General features: G+C 44.5%; 1 protein-coding gene across 2 annotated transcripts in view; it reads right to left on the reverse strand.

Annotated features, from left to right (window-relative positions):
- ZNF335 (zinc finger protein 335) overlaps nucleotides 1-21,511 on the reverse strand; it is a 272,021-nt gene that overhangs the window by 13,039 nt on the left and 237,471 nt on the right. The window contains exons 22-27 of one of the 2 annotated variants that reach the window (XM_078651910.1): nucleotides 20,774-20,910; nucleotides 13,387-13,490; nucleotides 11,575-11,655; nucleotides 11,257-11,340; nucleotides 8,396-8,461; nucleotides 7,418-7,499 (exon numbers count right to left, since the gene is read on the reverse strand). In XM_078651910.1, the coding sequence (XP_078508036.1) occupies nucleotides 7,418-7,499; nucleotides 8,396-8,461; nucleotides 11,257-11,340; nucleotides 11,575-11,655; nucleotides 13,387-13,490; nucleotides 20,774-20,910 (554 nt within the window). The remainder of the gene's footprint in view (nucleotides 1-7,417; nucleotides 7,500-8,395; nucleotides 8,462-11,256; nucleotides 11,341-11,574; nucleotides 11,656-13,386; nucleotides 13,491-20,773; nucleotides 20,911-21,511) is intronic. The other variant, XM_078651911.1, reaches the window with a different exon arrangement.

Consider the following 21,511-nt stretch of genomic DNA (forward strand, 5'->3'; position numbering starts at 1 on the left):
TCCACTTAGCAGCATAGCATGCTCTAGTAGTTGGTTTCCTCGCCTCCTTGATGATACTCATGCATTCTGGAGGTAGGTTAAGGTATCCAAACTCTAGGACTTCAGGAGCCAGATCGCCAGGTTGAGCTGTCGTGGATCTGGATGCTGAATGTCTCCATGGTTCTGCGTCAAAAGGCTGGGCGTGAGGCGCAGTCTTTGATGCGGCACCACTGAGAGTTCGAGGAACGTGGTGTACCAAGCTTGTCGTGCCCACGTTGGAGCAACCAGGACGAGAGTCATGGAGTGCTGCCTTAGCTTTCTTGCGACCAGCGGTATTAGAGGGGCTGGCGGAAAAGCGTATGCAAATTTGCCTGACCAGTTCATCCATATCGCATTCCCCTGCGACTGTGGGTGAGGGAACCTGGCGGCAAAGAGTCGGCATTTTGCGTTCTCCTTTGTTGCGAACAGGTCTATCTCCGGATGACCCCACTGCTGGAAGAACGGGTGGAGAACCGAAGGGTGTATCTCCCACTCGTGCATCTGATGGCTGTATCTGCTGAGCAGATCCGCCATCTGATTGTCCTTGCCCGGGAGGTGTTCTGCCATGAGGAAAATGTTCCTCTGAATGGCCCACTTCCACATGCTCTGAGCCAGATGAGACAGCTGTGGCGAGTGGGTGCCCCCCTGTTTCTGAATGTAGTACATCGCGGTCATGTTGTCCGTCCGGACTAGCACGACCTTGTTGCTCAGATGTACAATGAAGGACTTGAGCGCCATGAAGATTGCCATCAGTTCCAGATAGTTGATGTGCATCTTCTGTTGCTGCGTCGTCCATAGTCCCTGCACTGTGTAAGTGAGCACATGTGCTCCCCAGCCCTGGAGAGATGCGTCCGTCGTCAGGACAATCTGCGGCACGGGCTCGTGGAACAGTCGGCCCTTGCAAAGGTTGTGTGGAGTCCACCAATGCAGAGAGTCGTATGCCCGACTGGTAACCAACACTAGGTCTGTCAATTGCCCACGAGCCTGTGTCCACTGAGTCGCTAAGCACTCCTGGAGCGGGCGCATATGTAACCGTGCGTGAGGGACTATGAAGATGCAGGAGGCCATCATGCCGATCAACTGCATGAACACTCTCGCTGGCAGGGAGTGTCTTGGTCGGAATCGTTGGATCAGTGACTGAATGCTGTCGATTCTGACTTGGTTTGGCTGAGCCATGGCTGTCAGGGTGTTGATCGTAGCACCCAGGAACTGCCGGACAGGTGCCGGCTGAAGATGCGATTTTGGGTAATTTAGGGAGAAACCCAGATCGTGAAGAAGGTGAATTGTAGTCGACATGTCTGCGGCGCACTGTTGCTCTGACTTGGCTTGTACGAGCCAGTCGTCTAGGTAGGGGTAGACATGGATATTCTGCCTCCTGAGGTGCGCCGCCACTGTCGCTAGACACTTGGTGAACACCCTCGGGCCGTAGTGACTCCGAAGGGTAGGACTTTGAACTGGTAGTGCCTGCCTTGAATAGTGAACCTGAGGTATTTCCTGTGTGACGGGTGTAGTGGAATGTGGAAATAAGCATCCTTGAGATCTAAGGTCGCTAAGAAGTCTCCCTGGTTTAGCAAGGGAAGAATCTGCTGTAGTGTAAGCATATGGAAATGCTCTGACAGTATGTACAGGTTGAGGGGACGTAGATCGAGAATGGGCCTGAGAGAACCGTCCTTCTTTGGAATAAGGAAGTACAGGGAATATACCCCTGTGCCTTCCTCCCCCACCGGCACGAGCTCGATTGCGCCTTTTTGCAGCATCGCCACCACTTCCTGCTGCAATAAGTGCAAGTGCTCTGCGGACATAGGCCTTTGCCTCGGTGGGATGTTGGGTGGAGTGGATGTCAGCTCTAGGCAATAACCATACTGGATTAGTTGTCGCACCCACCTGTCTGTGGTGATGTTTCTCCAGACGGGCAGGAACTGCTGCAGTCTCCCCCCGACCGGTGTTATGTGGTCGGGGGGCAGTGACAGAAAGTCACTGTTTGCTTGGAGTAGAGGTGCGGGAGCTGTTGTTTCCTCTGCCGCGACCTCTGTTGCTGTTATTCCTATAACCTCCCTTGTTCTGTTTAGTGAACGAGGATTGCGTTCCACCTTTGGAGAACTGGGATTGTTGCCCCATCTGTCCTCTGGTGACTCCACGTGCACCTGAGCGACGAAAATTGCTGCCACGAAACTGTTGGGACTGCAGGGCCCCCATAGACTTAGCAGTTTCCGTGTCCTTCTTTATTTTCTCTAGGGTGGTGTCAACATCCGGACCAAACAGACTATCAGGATTGACTGGCTGATTCAGAATTGTTGTTTGAATATCCTGCTTAAACCCTGAGATGCGTAGCCAGGCTTGTCTTCTCAGCATAACGCTAGTGTTGATAGCCCTAGCAGCTGTGTCCGCAGCGTCAAGTGCACACTTGATGGCTGCGTTTGATATTAGCTTTCCTTCCTCAATAAGCATTTTGGTGCCTTCTTGGAACTGTGGGGGCAGGTGTTGTATAACCTGTTCTAGGGTGTCGTAGTGCGCCCTATCATAACGCGCCAGGAGCGCCTGTGTATTTGCGATGCGCCAAAAGTTTGCCGCCTGTGCAGCCACTCTTTTGCCTCCTGCCTCAAGCACTTTGGACTCCTTATCCGGGGGAGGAGCTTCACCCGTTGTCTGGGAGTTGGCACGTTTCCTGGCATTGGCAACCACAAGAGAGTCCAGTGGCAATTGTCCCCGGATGTAGACGGGGTCCGCAGGCGCAGGCCTGTACTTCTTTTCAATGCGAGGGTTGACCACTCTCGCCCTTGTAGGCTCCTTAAAAATGTCCCCAGCATGTTTGAGAACACCTTTCAGCATAGGAAGTGTCTTTACTGTCCTTTCAGATATGGCAAAGGTGTCAAAAAGGAAGTCTTCCTCAACCGGGTCGGCATGCATGTCCACATCATGATTGGCTGCCGCCCGTTCAATTAGTGCATGAAATCCTGCTGAGTCCTCAGTCGGGGATGCACGTGCATTAAAGGTCTGCGGGTCTTGGCCCACACCTTGGGTGTTCTGGTCACCAGTGTCGTCGTAAGAATCTGGTTGTACATCAGGTTCATCGACAGGGAAATTGTACTGTTCATCCTCATCATATTCCTCACCCACAGAGTGTTCTGGGGAGGGAGTAGGGCTCCGTCTTGGAGGAGGCTGAATCGGTTCCGTGAGGCCTGAGGCGTCAAGGGGCACCCTCTTCTTTTTCAACGGGATGACGTAGGGGTCCACCGGCTCCGAAGTGATCTTCCGTTTATAGAGTGTCAGCTTGCCGGTGGCAGCATCGATGAAATGCTCTGAATCGTCTTCCGATTCGAGTACACGACGTGGAAGAGGGTCAGGCAGCGAGGAACCCTGTTTCGGAGCCGATTTCGTCGAAAACGCTTTCGGCGCCTCCTTAGGTGGCAAGAGAAAAAGGAGTTTCCCAGAAGGCTTAGCCGGAGCGTCCTTTTGCGGCTGCGGTGATGGCATCGGAGCCGATGGAGCAAAGGCTTTCTCCCTGATTCTCTGCAGTGACTCCGCAATGGGGGACGGTACACTGCCAGTGGGTTTCGTCGCCGACAAGGATGTTTTGAGCGGTCCCTCGGATCCGACGTCCTCGCGGGCCTTGTGCGGTTTGGGCGCGGAAACCGTCTTCGGCACCTCCGAATCTTGAGGCCGGGGCGCAGACTTCTTGGGCGTAGCCTCTTTGGAGCCGACCTTGGCGGGCTTGGACGGCGCCGGAGCCGCTGATCCGTGCCGACCATCTTTCTTGGGGGCCCCTTCCTCGGGCGTCGGCTTCGATTTCGGAGCATCGGAATCGACAGACTTCCTCGGCTTCTGCGGACCGGAGGTCGACGGAGCCGACGGGGTGACGGGCACCGACTTCTTCACAGGCACGGCAGCCATCTTAGGGACACTCGAGTCCTTTGGTTTCAGTTTCGATTTCGGGTCGGCCATTTTAGGTGTTGACGACCCCGACGGTTTCAGTTTCGGTTTCGAAACATCGTGCCCAGCAAGTGAGTCCGTAGCCGGGCCCGAAGGCGGGGCTGTGGCTTGCGGCAACGGGTCCTGGGTAAGGCCGACAGGCGATCCCGTGTCCCGGTCGGTATCCTCGAAACCTTCGGGGCAGAGCTCGTCCGCAGAGCTATCCGCCGCGGCCCCATAGATCTCATCGTCGTCTCCTACCTCTTCGACGTATTCGAGGACCTGACCCGCGACTCCGTCGTCGTCTCCCGGATCCGCCTCGACCTCCGTCTGTGATGGGGAGATTTGTAGAAGGTGACCCTGGACCTCTTCTTCCGGGTCGCCGAAGATGTTCTCCGGATCTGGGGCCGCTTGCCTAGCTTCCAAGCGCACCGCGCGCCGAAGCTTGAGAGTTTTCTTGGAGCGGAACTGTGCACAGGCCTTGCACTTGCCGTCGTCGTGGTCCGGTGAAAGGCACTTGTTACACACAGGGTGTAGATCGATGTGTGGGTACTTGGACCCACAGAGCGGGCAGTACTTGAACGGGCTCCGCTCCATGTCCGTAAAGGCTCGCTGTCGTGTCGCGATGAGAAGGCCTCAAAGTTTAGAAAGCGAAGAAAACTCCGCTTATTCCGGCTTCAAGAGACGGAAGACTCGAGACCGAGCGCAGACAATACCGACGCAAGAAAATCGAGGCCTTTTGGCCGGTAAAAGATAGTTTTACTTGGTTCCGACAGTAAGACGTCGAGACCACATCCGAACCCAATGGCGGAAAAAAACAATCTGGGGATGGAGCCGATGCCCATGCGCACTGTAGTCCAGGGGAGGAGCCACCTATCTCAGGATACTTCGAAGACTCTTCCAGGACAACAATGTGCAATCATCCGAGCCCAACACTAGGCGGCGATCTAATGCTAAGATATGAATTTAGCAGCCCACATGCCTCGAACATGACATTACCAGTGTCAGTGGCACCACAAATAGACATCATCTTTGCTCTGTCAACTCAATTGATGATGATGTACAGCGTCACCTAGCGCTTCTTAAGGGAGACTGTTTCAAAATCCTCCTGATCCACTTTGGGCTTAGGATAGGGGCCGTACAAAGAAGGTAGGAGAGAGTGTATTGATTAGAATAGGTAGTTTATTTCTGTCTTCTAAAGATGAAAACAATACACCAAAAGAGTGATAAAGAGGTGACTAGCAAACTAGTAAATGACAGCTAACCAAATGAGATCTTCAGCTAAGCTTGGCTTACTAGGGTGTCTGTTTTGAAGTATGAATCCTGATAGTAGCACCTCTCAGCTGAGTGAAGGGGCCGCCATATAGCTGCTGTAGATTCAAATGGAACCTTAATTGACAAACAACAGGTTAGACTTTCCTCTCTTTTGTCTAGTTAATACCAAAGATCTCTTTTCACATTCAAAGTGTCAGTTTATTTTTATTTTTCAATTTTGGATTTAAATAAATAGCTGCAAACCATCATGTCAGGTGAGGAGGAAAATGGGAGGGTAGAAAAGATGTCAATGTCTGAAAAGGATAGACAATGTTAAAGCCTTATCAGATGCCACGATGTCCAATGACCTGGGTTTTGAAGACTATGGGCCTGACTTAGTTCTTGGCAGACGGGTTACTCCACCACAATAGTGACGGATATCCAGTCTGCCGAAATATAAATCCAATAAGAAATAATGGGATTAATATTTCGGAGGACAGGATATCCATCACCGTTGGGATGGAGTAACCCACCCGTCAAGATCTAAATCAGGCCCTATGTCATGTCTTAGGGTCTGAGCGTTAGAACAAGTTGGTAGGAAGCTGGGAGTATGGATAATCGGAGGAGGCAAGCCAACGATACACCATATTGAGCAAATAGTTTGTTTCATAGAACTTTCTGAAATAGTCTACCTTTGTCACATGGACTTAAGATGTTGATGCCAGGTAGAGCTTCTTCACCCTTTCTCATCAAAGTCTCATCCCTCAGTCACCTTGTAGAAGAATTATGAAGAAACTGGGATTTTGTTTCAGAACTATATATTTTTGGGTGGAGCAAAGCATCATCGATTTTGTCAGTGCTAGGGAAGGAATATCTCAACTGTTGGCTCAAAAAAGACAAAGAACAAAAGCATGAACAGTCTTTAAGGAGTTCTTTGTTGCAAGGTCTCAAATATTAAGAAAGTTTTGGGAAGGGAAGGACTTGAATGGAAAGTTCAGCTTCATGGCACCTTTTGCCTTTACCTCATGAAAGGTAGTGATGACCTCAGTCAATGATATTCAAGGCACTAATCTTGATGTGGAAGTGGGAGAGTATGGTCTTCCCTGTGATTCCAAGATTGCCAACACTGTACAAAGGTGATGTATCCCTGGTAGAACAGGTGTTGATTTTTTTGGGCTTACTGGAGAGTGCTTTGAATGGAGAGCAAGAGCATACCTCTTACCTATCAATGTATGTAAAAAAAAGAAAGTCTTCCTTTTGTTATGAATTCTTGGAGGAATAGCTCCTGGGATATAATTCTCTGGTGAATCAAGTGAAGCCTTGTTCGACATGGACATCCTTACATGTGTATCCCTGAAGGTTGAGTGCCTAACTGACAGTAATCCGAATAATGGCAAATGCCTTATTGTGAGTGTATTGATACTGAAGGAAGAGAGATCCACGTCTGCAACTGGAGTGTTATTCGTTGTTTCTCTAAATCCCCCTGAAAGGGTACAAAAAGAGTAAGAACAACAAATATGTAGGCTTCCGTGCAGACTTCGTACCAGTAGAATACTCTGAGGATGCTCATGTTCAATGTTCTATGCCTGTGAGCTGGATTCCCTCAATTGTCAATGTCCTGTTGAACTTATTTGGCAACTAGGACATTTGTCTATAGTATTAAGTATAGACAAGCTACATGGGTGCCTAACTGAGTTAATTCTTGCTACAGGCAGAGTTTAAAAAACAGAAATGACACCTTGTTTCTGAGGAGCGAAACACAGCAGGCACAACATATCTAAGGAAACAATGACAGAAACCATGCACCAAATCAAATGATGTGGTTTGGTACGAAAATCTGATCGGTTTGTAGTAATGAATTATTTAGGGCCTAATTGTATACTGTAGAAAAATGAACTTCACACCCACTGCCACAGCAGTACATTTTGCAGCTGGAATATTTATTGCACCGGATTAAAGTTGCAGTGAAGTTTTTCTCTTGGTTAAGCTATGCTGCTTATCTGTCCACAATCTGTCACATTTTAATTTACAAAAGAAAGCAATAAAAACATTTCAGAGGCTGCTTCAAAAATGTTCCTTTAACAGGTTTAATTGGCTTTATACTATTCGAGGAACATTATGTTGAGTTACCGAGTATAAAAAACATCTGGGAAAATCCTGTGATGAAAACAAAGGAAAAGGTGATGTTAGAAGACTGGAATGAGGCATGTAAGGGAAAGAGTTCTGGGGAACTTGCCTGTAACTACAGAATGAGCTGCTGCCTCCAGTTCAGCTTGTGTAACAATCTGTTGATCTGATGAAACCGGCATGTACTGAACCTGCAAGAGAAACATGAGAAAAATGCATTACAACCATATTTGACAGAAATAGAAAACACAGAGAACTTAAACACAGAATCTTTTTCACAGGCATAGTAATACCCTGCTGGTCTTAATGGTTGTAATGCAGCGTCCTGACAATGCTATTTACAATGCATTTTATATTTTCTGCACAGCGAGCTCTATGGTTCCTTTCCTGGGCTCTGTGCACAAGCCATAACTTAACACACGCATTGTAAAAGAAAATATTTGCTCCCTACCTTTGGTAGAAATAAGTTGAACAAATCTCTCCACTATTATATTTGTTTCCAATGGAGTTGGACAATTAAATGTCAGCACCCAATCACTAAAACGTATATTCATTCAATTGCCTACCTTTCTAGGGGAGCAGCAGTGATCTGCTACAGGCCAGTGCCTCAACAACATAAAAACATCACGTTGTAAGACAATGCATAGTAGTCTCTCTGGAAAGTTGTTGGTGTTACTTTACTTTTGAGCATAAATCGCTGAATTTAGAAACACAGAAAGTGACTTGTGATGCAACTGCAATGCTTTTCTGATGAGGATAGATTGAATTTGCTGGTTTTAAAAACGTTTGAATTGAACCTCAACTTAGAGTATACCTTAACAGAACAAAGAAGCAAATCACGTGAAAACGACACAAAGTATCGCCCACTAGATTTCGCAAAATATAAATTTCTGAAAATGTACGTCAATTAATGTCCAGTATTCCAATGGTTGGTGAAAATTCGAATGACTGTTGTGAAGGCTGGTGTAGGGAAGTCCGATACACAAAGCACTGAAAATGTGGGGGCAGTGAGTGGAAGGTATATGCTGATGCTGGTCTTGCAATAACAAGTGAGTTGCAGTTTTCTTTATATAGACACTTCACTTACCTGCTGTTCTTGTAGGAACTGGCCTTCCTGCTCATACTGGATGTGAGCGATCTGTCCATCTTGTAGCTGAAAGAGAAAATGGTTTTAGAACAATCAGCCCAGGGTCAAGGTACCTTACGGTCATACATCGATCACAACCGCATGGATCCATAGTTGCCGCAAGGCAAACCAATAATGCCGAAGACTAGTGAACGAGCGAAGAGTCAGGACTCAAGAGACAAGCTTTGTACACTTGGAGCACAGTACACTAATTCACAAGGTCAAAGTTCAGCCAACTGGTACAGCAGGTTATATTCCAGCACAATGGCTCATGGGGTCTGTACCTTAGGATCAGCTTACAGAGTGACAGGCTCAGGGAATTAGATACTGCAGAGACCTACAGTGTGAAACAGGTTACCTACCTAGAGTAAAAGCTAAGCGACTCTATCAGAATATGAGTAACAACTCACAAAGTTGAAATCCTGACGGAGCAGCTCATGGGACCACACCGACCACATTACAATTCCACAAACCTGCTGACGTGATAGGAGAATGACATACAGCCCGCAGGTCTGCAAATTCAATGAAGCGTTTCAAACTGGACCAGAAGTCTGATGAAACAGCCTACATAATAACAACTGCATAAACTGCTTGATTTTTGCTCAGAAGCTGGATTAGTTAATTGTTCAAGTTCAAGTAATTTCTTTTGTTTTCTTCAGTGGTGCCCACATGAAAGGGTATATTTACTTATCGTTTGAATTGGTCTTAGGAAAAAATTGTTGTTTACAGTCATTGAAAGTCTAAACACCAAGCATGCCGATAGAAAATGTTAATAGGTCTTTTGCAAAATATTAGACATTTAACTAAGTTCCTTTTTTACTTTCCTTGTATTAGTTGATCTCCTCAAATCACTTTGCCTATGCTGTGCCAGCAAGGGCATTTGACCACTGCTGAGCCGGTACCAACAGACCATTAAGCCTCAATACGGCCAAACTAAAAAGAACTTCTGCATTATGAAGCCTATTGCCAGAACACTGCTTTTAGCCAGGAATCTCAACTTCCCAGTTTCTCTGACAAGATATAGTCTGTGACAAACCAAACACTCTTCAGTCTGTTGTTTCTTGATCTGGTCTTCGAACAAGCTGCTCTTCCAAACAGATCATCCTCAAATACAATGAATCAATATCAGGTAAAATCCATTCATTTCTTGCTGCAGCATAAGCTGTCTGGTCAGCCTTTAAAAATGGACTAGAGTAATGTTACTCAAGATCTACGGCAAACGTATTTCTGAGCAGAGTTCTGCTGGACGCAAAAGACACCATGCAAAATAGAAGTATCAAAAGCTTATTATTTTGAATGACTGCATTGCTCAGTATAACACAAATATCTTCATGCGCAGCTCAACTACATACATCTGATAACATATATATTAGAACAGTAAAAAAATCATGTAAATCACATTTTAAACATCAGTAATTACTGTAAAAATGGAGACGTGACTAATCTAGCCAATGTGCAGATTACATATTTAACTTATGGATATGGCCATCCTTTCCAATACTCAGATGGACTTACAACAACAAATCCCATGGCTTCATACATTTAATATAAAATAATATTCACATCAATTATAATAAGACCAAGGTAATGTCATTCAGTTACAAGAGACCAACATTTAATTGAGTAGTTGGTTCAACTGAGATGGAGCACATACATCAATATACATATCTTGGTGTCATAATGGATACAAACTTAAACTAGACATCAAATGTGGAGCATAAACACAGTAAAACTGCAGGAAAGGACCTATTTGTGTATGAACACCCCCACCCCCAATTTTTTGGACTTAAACGTTGTATTAAACCCGATGGATGGCTGAGATCGAATTTAAGGTAACTTTGAGAAAGGTGGCATTAGAAAGTAATCGCTTTGTTGCCCAAAGCTTCAGTGACGTTTCCGGCCTGTCTGCAGCAATTGTCACCAGAGACAACATGCTGCCCCTGCTAGGAAATTTGAAGTGTGCCCAGCAACAAGGAACAAAGAGTACTGCTGAAGGGAGGAAGTGTGAGCTCCTCCAGTAGGATGACTACTAGGCGGTGGCCACAAATGGCCTAGCTTTAAAGAGGCTACTGCCTCAGTAAAGCAAATGGCTATCACACCTTCGCCTGCCCGCTCCTTTGTGAAGGCAGGCAGGCTGGTATCTTCTCCAGAGGGAGAAAACCTGTTGCACAATCGGTTTTCCATGAGGAGTGGCTCATTATGCTGTGTATACCCCAGAGGTGTGCCCAGGGCTCTTCACATGGGAAGAATTAAAAAGCACAGATTTGATCAGTATTTGGGAGGTTTAGCTTTCTAAGAAGCTATGGGAGGAAAAGAAACAGCCTATAGGTTTCTGGTGTTTAATGCCAGGTAAAAGGTGGGCACCATATATACGAATGGCTGTCTAAAGAACTGTAGTTAGCTGGAGGATTTCTGAGAAAGTAAAAGAATGTGAGTGAGAAGGAGAGCAAGCAAGAAAAAGAGAGGGAAAGAGAACGAAACAAAGGGATAGTTGGTGTTTCCTGTTCTGCATACATGCTAGCATTGCCTGGATTCTTTTTTTTCTAATGTATTTGTATATGGCAGTGCTTCCTGATAGGCTCACCTGGAGTTTTGCTTGGGAATATTTGCAAGGGTTTGCTTTAAAACTGGACTTGAGGACGTTCTTCAGTATCTTGGCATGGGTGCGCAAACCGGGCTAATCATTCTAAATAGTACTTATGTATAGACCAGGACTTTGTTCTTACAAGAAGAAAAGAGGCAGGTTTGTGCTTTTCCTGAGGGGTTCAAGGGGAAAGACTGGGCTACCCTGTTTGAGGATTTAGGATCGAGGTTATTCTTACCTGGATGTGATGTCCATCAGGCACCACCACATATTCCTGTGGAATGAGATGCTGGGCTCCGTCTTGGGAGATGATGTACTGCACCTTGAAAGCATAAAAAAGATGCATCAGCTCTTTGGTGTAAAGCTCAGTGGGTGTCAAAGATGAGCTTAAACTTAGGAGATTATCTGAATGAAAAGAAGTGGTAAAATTCTTGTTTAAGGATGCCTTAGTTGTTTGGGCGTCCACACTTACTGGGTCTACCTATAGTGCAGGGGAAGAAAAGGAGCACAGTTTTCATGGGTCCATCCTCAAACTGGTTAGACAGTTGCCACATACCTGGTTATCTGCTGTCACCAGTCGCTGTACAGTCTGTCCATCTGAGGTCATGAATTCCTGAATGTATGCGGTCTCCTCCCCCTGGATTGAGAGGGAAAAAAAAGAAGACAAAAATGTCATGTTGGCAGAATGGTGAGAGACTGTTTCTCTGCATACACAGGTTGGCACTGTGTAGTGATAGCCAGACACACAGATCGCAAACCACTGATAGCGAAACACACAAGACAATAAGAGACAGCTTTACAGAAAGGAGGTGGACACCGAAGAGGATCTTGCACGCGTTACTGCATAGAGTCACTCTTAATACTCCCAGATTGAGAGCAAGTCTTTCAACAATCAATCACACACGGTGAAGACAGAACCAGTCAACAGGACAGCTTTCCTCTTCTAGCAACTCAAAATCCAACTGCACAGTATTTGCTTACTGGACAATCAAAGATAAACCAACTATACACATGCTCATTTATAAGACAGTTTTGGCAGTCCAGCAGTAGAATTGGCTACTCCTAGTATGACCAGATATGGTCAAACTGCACAAACACACATTCACATGATGATCAGAGCCAACCCCAGAGCACTGTATTAAACTTGAAGAACATTCAACGCCTCATCAGGAGTAGTAAGTGCTATAAAAATACAATTACAAATACAATTAAGAAACAAAGCAACTGCACTGGCAGGCCCTAACATGACAAGTAGAAATCAGCAAGCCTACTTATCACGACGGGCGACAACAAGGCAGATGCCAATTGAGAGCACTTTAATTTGGGTCCTTTACCTCCCAGAACAACTTTTTGTGTTCATGATGACCCAGTTTACTCACAAGGAAACTCGTTTTCAAAAACAGACTCTATGTGTCTAACCCTACGAAAGGTGGAAGGTGCCCCTATTGGCATCAGATGTGAGGCTGGAACTTGAGTGTTAAAGATTTCTAACCTATATGAAGGGGCAGTTAGTGTGTATATTTGAGGGTCTCTTTCCTCGTCAGAAGAAATTCACAGGGTTTGGTGTATGACAGGTAGAGCTATGGAAAGCGTGTCTGGTGTTGAGTTTGCAAAAGAACATCTGCCCAGAGAGCTGCTGTAGCTGTACAATGAAGACTCTTGCACTCTTATAATACATGGAGCAGCTATCTGGTATATTAAATTATAGAGTGAAGTTCCTCATGTCAACGTTGATAAGAGACAGTATGAGAAAGTGTAAAGCAATGTATTCTTCTGAAGAACAAATATGTGAGAGAACTTCATAAAACGGCCAACTTAATTTTCCAGTCCCTGCTTGCAGGTTCAATAAAACTGATAATACGTGTAACTGTAAGATCACTGTTAGATGTTTTTTGTTGCTTGGTTGTTTAAGAGTTCCTAATTGTCTCACTAAACTATGGGCCCTGGGGAATTTACCCAGTTTCCACTTCTTTTATCTTTTTCTTTTTGCTAGTGTGCAATTAGGTATGCAATTAATGGCAACTAAATACATTGTTTATAAATGAACAGTTTATGGAATTATGTAATTTGCAATACATGGATTTTGACTTGACATAAAGATGCTGAATGTATGTTGGAGGCTCCTTTCTTTCTTCAAGAAGAGCTAGCAACACTTATTTGATGAGGGGTCTACCCTCATACGAGGCCAACTCTGCTCCTGGTGGAAGTCAAAACCCTACTTGCAAGGTGAAGAGAAAAGAGTACGAGTTTCTAGTACACAGCTTAGTGTAACAAAGAGGTGAGCAGGACTGTTACCTTGCATGCATGTTTTTAGAGGTGCCAGCACTGGTTTCAGTCTGAAATTCCTTGCATTCTTTAAGGATCTTACCTGACTGGTGACAGTTTGCTCCTGTGCCAGGACGACATGATCCTGCCCCATTGTTTGTTGCTGCCTCTCGGGAGAGAGCACTGACTGGCCCGTCTGCAGGTCTGCTGGAAAAGTCAAAGTGAAAAGTCACAATAAAAAATTAAATCATTTGCACTGCATGCCGAAGGAAATTAAAATCAGCAGGAATCATTATACAATACAAAAATTATATGTAGCGACTGGTCACTAGTACTGAATATTATACAAATGAGAGTTACATTACCCAGTCATGTGTGTGAAAAACTGAAAATATCTAACAATGCCTCATAAATGGATAATAATTGTTATAAAACTGACAACTACTAAAAGGCTTATCTTAAGGACTCACAAGGAGAACATATAACTAGGCAAACATTCTGGATCTAGTGGTTGAACGTCTACCAAGGAATGTATTATAAACCTGTAGTCATTCTTGGGAGGTTGTATTTTCTATAACCCTAATAACATATTGTCAGTCCTGGAGCAGTTGTGGAATATTTCTAGGTTTTCCATTTAAAATAAGCTGTATGTCAAGACGTTGAAGAATTCCAAATATCCAAGGTATTGAAAGTCTTTCATTTTATATGGCACACATTGATTTTACATTTGACTCTAGGATAAGGAGGTTTGAGAGACTGATGTGAATTTGCAGAATATGCCCATACTTGAGAACTGATTCAGGATTTTAACTTGGTCTTCTCCAGACAGAGTCAACACTCTGATATAATACAAAACAGTGGAAAACCAGCAGCATAAATAAGGACATCCAAAAAGGTCATGATCACCATTAGCAACCAGGTCAAGATGAGCAAGACAGGACTTATTTTCTGCAGTATGATTGCACTGGACCCTCTCCTTTACAATCATTTAGCATTTATTGCTTGTCTGCATGTGCAATGGGTTACAGAGCTGAGGCACTTGGTACTTCTATCTACTATGGGCTCACACAAAAAAAGTCTTACTAAATGGTCATCTGTAGCCAGTAAAAGTTCACGATTTAGAGTTCTCTCAATGAAAGACTTCATGAGCAGAAGAGCCCACAGGCTGTCTTAATGGTTCTACTGTTCCAGATGTGATCTTTAATTAGATCGGTGTCATGATTGCAACCTATTAGAAATATATTACCGCGTCACGTACAGCTCTTACAAACTGGATTTGAATCTAAGCCTGATTGGAGATGTAGTATTATTTACAACAAGGGGTGGTGATGGACAGAGTCTCTGAATTAAGCAGAGTACTCTCACCCAGTCAAGAGATCAGGGCTAGATCCAACACCGTTTTTTAGCCGAAGATGGCTGTAATGCCAGAAACCGGTCCCCGGAAGCTTGTTTCCTTTCCAGTAAAGAATTGGCTTGGTAGTTTGGTCTGCCCTGTTCCCATGATGCACTGGGCCAGGGTCAGACTAATTTGCATATAGCCAGGTTCTGAGCTGGGATGGTGCAGTGAGCTAAAAAACGGTGATGGATCAAGTCCTGATCTTTTGACTGGGTAGGAGTGTTCTGCTTAATTCAGATGCTCTGTCCATCACCACCCCCTTTTCTGAATCGTTTTGGCCACTATAGGAGTGGAAGGGTATGCTCAGACATGAGTCCCTTGCTCACTGCACCATCAGGCTTCAAGCAAGCCGGGCCGAAGACGGCTGTAATGCCAGAAACCGGTCCCCGGAAGCTTGTTTCCTTTCCAGTAAAGAATTGGCTTGGTAGTTTGGTCTGCCCTGTTCCCATGATGCACTGGGCCAGGGTCAGACTAATTTGCATATAGCCAGGTTCTGAGCTGGGATGGTGCAGTGAGCTAAAAAACGGTGATGGATCAAGCCCTGATCTTTTGACTGGGTAGGAGTGTTCTGCTTAATTCAGATGCTCTGTCCATCACCACCCCCTTTTCTGAATCGTTTTGGCCACTAGAGGAGTGGAAGGGTATGCTCAGACATGAGTCCCTTGCTCACTGCACCATCAGGATTCAAGCAAGCCGGGCCGAAGACGGCTGTAATGCCAGAAACCGGTCCTCGGAAGCTTGTTTCCTTTCCAGTAAAGAATTGGCTTGGTAGTTTGGTCTGCCCCGTTCCCATGATGCACTGGGCCAGGGTCAGACTAATTTGCATATAGCCAGGTTCTGAGCTGGGATGGTGCAGTGAGCTAACAAACGGTGATGGATCAAGCCCTGATCTTTTGACTGGGTAGGAGTGTTCTGCTTAATTCAGATGCTCTGTCCATCACCACCCCCTTTTCTGAATCGTTTTGGCCACTATAGGAGTGGAAGGGTATGCTCAGACATGAGTCCCTTGCTCATTGCACCATCAGGATTCAAGCAAGCCGGGCCGAAGACGGCTGTAATGCCAGAAACCGGTCCCCGGAAGCTTGTTTCCTTTCCAGTAAAGAATTGGCTTGGTAGTTTGGTCTGCCCTGTTCCCATGATGCACTGGGCCAGGGTCAGACTAATTTGCATATAGCCAGGTTCTGAGCTGGGATGGTGCAGTGAGCTAAAAAACGGTGATGGATCAAGCCCTGATCTTTTGACTGGGTAGGAGTGTTCTGCTTAATTCAGATGCTATGTCCATCACCACCCCCTTTTCTGAATCGTTTTGGCCACTATAGGAGTGGAAGGGTATGCTCAGACATGAGTCCCTTGCTCACTGCACCATCAGGATTCAAGCAAGCCGGGCCGAAGACGGCTGTAATGCCAGAAACCGGTCCCCGGAAGCTTGTTTCCTTTCCAGTAAAGAATTGGCTTGGTAGTTTGGTCTGCCCTGTTCCCATGATGCACTGGGCCAGGGTCAGACTAATTTGCATATAGCCAGGTTCTGAGCTGGGATGGTGCAGTGAGCTAAAAAACGGTGATGGATCAAGCCCTGATCTTTTGACTGGGTAGGAGTGTTCTGCTTAATTCAGATGCTCTGTCCATCACCACCCCCTTTTCTGAATCGTTTTGGCCACTATAGGAGTGGAAGGGTATGCTCAGACATGAGTCCCTTGCTCACTGCACCATCAGGATTCAAGCAAGCCGGGCCGAAGACGGCTGTAATGCCAGAAACCGGTCCCCGGAAGCTTGTTTCCTTTCCAGTAAAGAATTGGCTTGGTAGTTTGGTCTGCCCTGTTCCCATGATGCACTGGGCCAGGGTCAGACTAATTTGCATATAGCCAGGTTCTGAGCTGGGATGGTGCAGTGAGCTAAAAAACGATGATGGATCAAGCCCTGATCTTTTGACTGGGTAGGAGTGTTCTGCTTAATTCAGATGCTCTGTCCATCACCACCCCCTTTTCTGAATCGTTTTGGCCACTATAGGAGTGGAAGGGTATGCTCAGACATGAGTCCCTTGCTCACTGCACCATCAGGATTCAAGCAAGCCGGGCCGAAGACGGCTGTAATGCCAGAAACCGGTCCCCGGAAGCTTGTTTCCTTTCCAGTAAAGAATTGGCTTGGTAGTTTGGTCTGCCCTGTTCCCATGATGCACTGGGCCAGGGTCAGACTAATTTGCATATAGCCAGGTTCTGAGCTGGGATGGTGCAGTGAGCTAAAAAACGGTGATGGATCAAGCCCTGATCTTTTGACTGGGTAGGAGTGTTCTGCTTAATTCAGATGCTCTGTCCATCACCACCCCCTTTTCTGAATCGTTTTGGCCACTATAGGAGTGGAAGGGTATGCTCAGACATGAGTCCCTTGCTCACTGCACCATCAGGATTCAAGCAAGCCGGGCCGAAGACGGCTGTAATGCCAGAAACCGGTCCCCGGAAGCTTGTTTCCTTTCCAGTAAAGAATTGGCTTGGTAGTTTGGTCTGCCCTGTTCCCATGATGCACTGGGCCAGGGTCAGACTAATTTGCATATAGCCAGGTTCTGAGCTGGGATGGTGCAGTGAGCTAAAAAACGGTGATGGATCAAGCCCTGATCTTTTGACTGGGTAGGAGTGTTCTGCTTAATTCAGATGCTCTGTCCATCACCACCCCCTTTTCTGAATTGATTGGAGATGTAGGACTCAAACATCGAAGAAGCTGATGCCCTCTGTTATTTGCTGAATACAACAGAGCTAATTTATACTTATGGAATGTGAATTTAAGCATCTTGTTGGATTACAGTTGACAGAAACAACCTTCAATCTTAGGGAAAACAGCCTCCTGCCATGAGAACACTTGAATGTTTAAATTTTATTTTTTGGTATCTCTCCTGAAAGTCAAGACAGGATACAGCTTTTTCTGTCATTAGGACGTAAAAGTGGTAAACCACTTGGGATCAGTAGTTTAAATGCTTAATTTTCAAATACCTGTTTGAAAAGAAGGTTTTCATTTACCTCTGAAGAACTCTGAGAAGGTGTAATTTGGTGCTTAGAAGCTTTGGAGTAATTGCAAGGGGTGTGTTGGAAACTGTTACTGGGTCAACGTGTGACTATTTATAACTTGTCGATGATGATTTTCTACTATTCCAAGAAAACACTTTACACTTCCTCTTTTTCAGCCACCAAATAAGGATTCTAGTTATCCTGCTCTGACTGGATTTTCAGATCCTCTAGGCATGGTATAGGTACTTTCCCAAAAGAGGGTGGGAGTTTGAAAGTTGCAGTAATAATAACCCGTTTATGTAGCTGTCAAGAACCACAACAATTCTAATTTGACTCCGAGCACCATTAACTTGACTGGGTCTTTCATAGATTTTTCTGCTTGGCAGAGTGAAGCTTTTTGAATTAGGACACTGTTGCTTTACCTAGAAGACACCCTACACGTGCCTCCTGTCTGGCACACTTAAATATACAACAGTAAGTTAATCATCTTTATCGGTATTCTGTATATTTATTGTTGTTGTGACAGATACTTAATTGTATAAGGATAAATCATAATTGCCAGTTCCAATCAAACAGCATATATTGGAATTAGCTCAAACTAAAGTGTAACTGTTATGCTATGTAATGCAAATTTGTAGAGCGCACTATCACCTGGGAGGGTATCCTTGTGCTGAACGTAAAATTCTAAATTAAATTCAAAATTAAGTAAAGTTAGAGGACATACTCAAGCCCCTTTAAACTGTGGCAAAGTCACCTCAATAATTCTCAGTAGATGTCAAAAGCATTTCATTGCCGACATTATGAAATGTTGAATGGAGATACATTTGCACATGAGCAGGCTTAAGAATAAAGAGTAAACTTATCTCTCAATACCTTGAAACATGTTATCATTTCGGAAGTCATGTGGCTGACTTTCCAAAGAACTTTAACTCTATGAAAACTGAAAACATTTTACAGTGTGTTACATGGCATACCACTGACAAAGAAAGTGTGCATGGGGTGAAAAGAGAGAACAAAAAAAAAAAAGATCTAACGTGTTATATCCGATAACTCTTGCCACCTACGTCACAGTCTTGAATATGGGATATGGATTGCTTTCACTGAATTGCTCTGGCACATCTACCAAGCGGTGGTGCAATGAAGAGCATAAAGGAGTGGTAGTAGATACTCTTATTTTTGTAAAGTAAATGGTATGGAAACTGAACGCTAGAAAGTAAAACTTAAAAACCATGTTGCTATGCTGAAATGTAAAAAAAGACCCGAATGGACATGAATTAAAGGGAGGACTATTTGTGTTTTGTTTTAAGTTGTAACAATTCCGAAAAAACAGTAAATGAACTTGAGGTCTCAAAACAATGAAAGAATTATTGTGTATTGTACATTAAGAAGTTACGTTGAAAGAGAGAACATGCAAATGTAAGTAATAAAGAATGAACGTGATTGTCTTTTGGATCCTAAAGTAACATCTCACAATGTGAGAAAGACATTACACACAACTAAATGCAAACTGCGAGTCTTGAAGTCAAGTAATTTCACTTAAACAATATGTCATCTGTCAAAGGGGGGAAACATGTCAATAATGCATTTATTGGTTATGAATAAATTCCCATAACAGGATAATGTCCAAAATCCTGAACTGAAATGTCAATGTCATAACATTGAAAGGTAAAGTAAATCAGTAATGTCACATCGACACCTTGTAAAGGCATCAAAATCAAGAGCAATACAGAAGCAATATGACTAGAGTTTATAAAAGAGACAGAAAATCATCACTATCCTGTAGGCCTCTTGTATGTAGCGTATTCAAGTGGTGTATCTAAAAAGTTTCTCTCAAAGAGAAATTTGTCAAGATTCCCACCTCTGGAAGGCAATTTAATTTCTTCCAAAATTCGGATTTGATGTTGTGCTGGTTCTTAAGCCAGTGTACCTTACAAAGACAGTGGTCCGTCAAATGTCATGCTTGCGACTTTTGATTGAAACAGGCACAGCATCTGCAACCAGGAATGTGGCTGAAGAGACATGGGAGAATGTACATTTCCCAATGAAGTAGCTACTAATCCAACGCTTCTGAATGGTGTATCAGATGAGGGGTTGTCTTTCTCTGAAAATAAGACTTGGTGCTTAGACTCGAGGAAGAACTGCTATAGTTCTCCTGTATTGACCTATAGTATCCCATTTAACACAGTTTGGTACAGCTATATTTAAAGTCTGTAAAGTTAAGAAGCTAGCAGTGCAGTCTTTTCAACTCAACCTGTCAAATCTTTAGAAGTTATACTCTGGTGAAAGATAAATGAAAGATACAAAATTTACTAATATACACAGCTGGGTATCTGCCTGATCCCTATTAATATATTGGGTAGCATGTCGCTGCGAAAGAGCCTTCCCTTCAATCAGATTACCTCCACAACCCCAACCCACCACACCACAGTAATCCCCACTCTCATTAACTACCTGCCAGAAGAAGCAGGTGGTAAATGGCAGCGGAAAAGGGCTTTTTATGTGGCCTAGGATCTGCACGAGCTGGCTGGCCCAGTAAAACCAGGACACATACAATTCCCCATTCTCAGAAGAATATTGCATAATAGGTGGATTTAGTTCTGGGGATACCGGCATAAAATGTTAATTCAGGCCAGCCAGTAGATGTGCACCTAAATCTGACACACAGTGTTGTAGGAATCTAGTGTTTGATGCCATGAGATACACTAAACAGTTTAAAGATGCTGCTGTGTTGAAGTACTCTTACCACTGGACACTCAAGATACAAACTGGTAGACTTCTTATATATTCTAAAACATTTTTTTAGTCTGATTTTTTGAGTTAGCAATTTGTATACACAGACACCTAAAGATTGTTAGGTCAACATAGTGTGGCAAAAAAATTCCCACGAAGACACACACACAGGCCTTTGCATAGTAGATATAAGTCCACCCAATATAAAAGCAGTTACCTGCCTTAATCACAGAGGGTTTACTAATTCAGTACTATCCCCTCTTCCCTTTATTTTTATTTTTAAAAACTTGAAGCTGTTGCCTAGAATAATTGATGGATCGCCTCGCATACCTTGTGTCAGCGAAGCAAGACATGCCTATTTCTCTTACTTTGTGCAGCAGGGAGTGCCTCCTCGTCACTGTTCTGGGGGAGCTGCTGGGTTGTTTCAGTTTGGCGCAGGTTTTTTTTCCCTTCAAAGCTGTGAAGCCGTTCAATGTGGAACTTGAGGTGCCCATTTCGGTTAAATCTGAGGGAAAAACAGTACAAGCACTGAGCCCCAAATCACAACACTGGGATATCAGAAATAATGCTGGAGTCTTATGTAATGACACAGGAGAAAAAAAAGTGTTCTGCCTTTCTTGGAGACATCAGAAATTGACAGGGAAGAATTGAGTCTGACAACCAACTGGAGCAGAGGAACACACATTTAAAAACGGGAGAAGAGCAGCACTTAATTTGTAATGCAGGGGGTCTGAGTTTTTATTAAGAGCTTGCCAAGGTTACCCAATACCAAGGCTGCCTAGTCTTGATTTCATCTAATGCCTCCTTCTTCCACCGCCCTACTCTTCCTGACTTCATCTCACTCTTGCATTTATATATTTGCTTTCTACCTTTGTCGTTGTTTTCTATCTTTCTCTAACTCCTTCTTCTCCCTTCTCTTTCTCTGGGTCAAGGTCTGTTGATGAAAAATAAGTTCCAATCCCCAAATCATGGCTGGTGCTCACTGCCTGCAGCCCCAAACAAAAATTAAGCACTAGAGAAGAGATGCACACCAATAACTCTACTGAATAGACACATTACCTAGCATCTCAGTAATCAGGAGAAAAGACAAGGACAGACCTCACTTA

Source organism: Lissotriton helveticus, chromosome 7 (assembly GCF_964261635.1).
Source record: "Lissotriton helveticus chromosome 7, aLisHel1.1, whole genome shotgun sequence".
Lineage (NCBI taxonomy): Eukaryota > Metazoa > Chordata > Amphibia > Caudata > Salamandridae > Lissotriton > Lissotriton helveticus.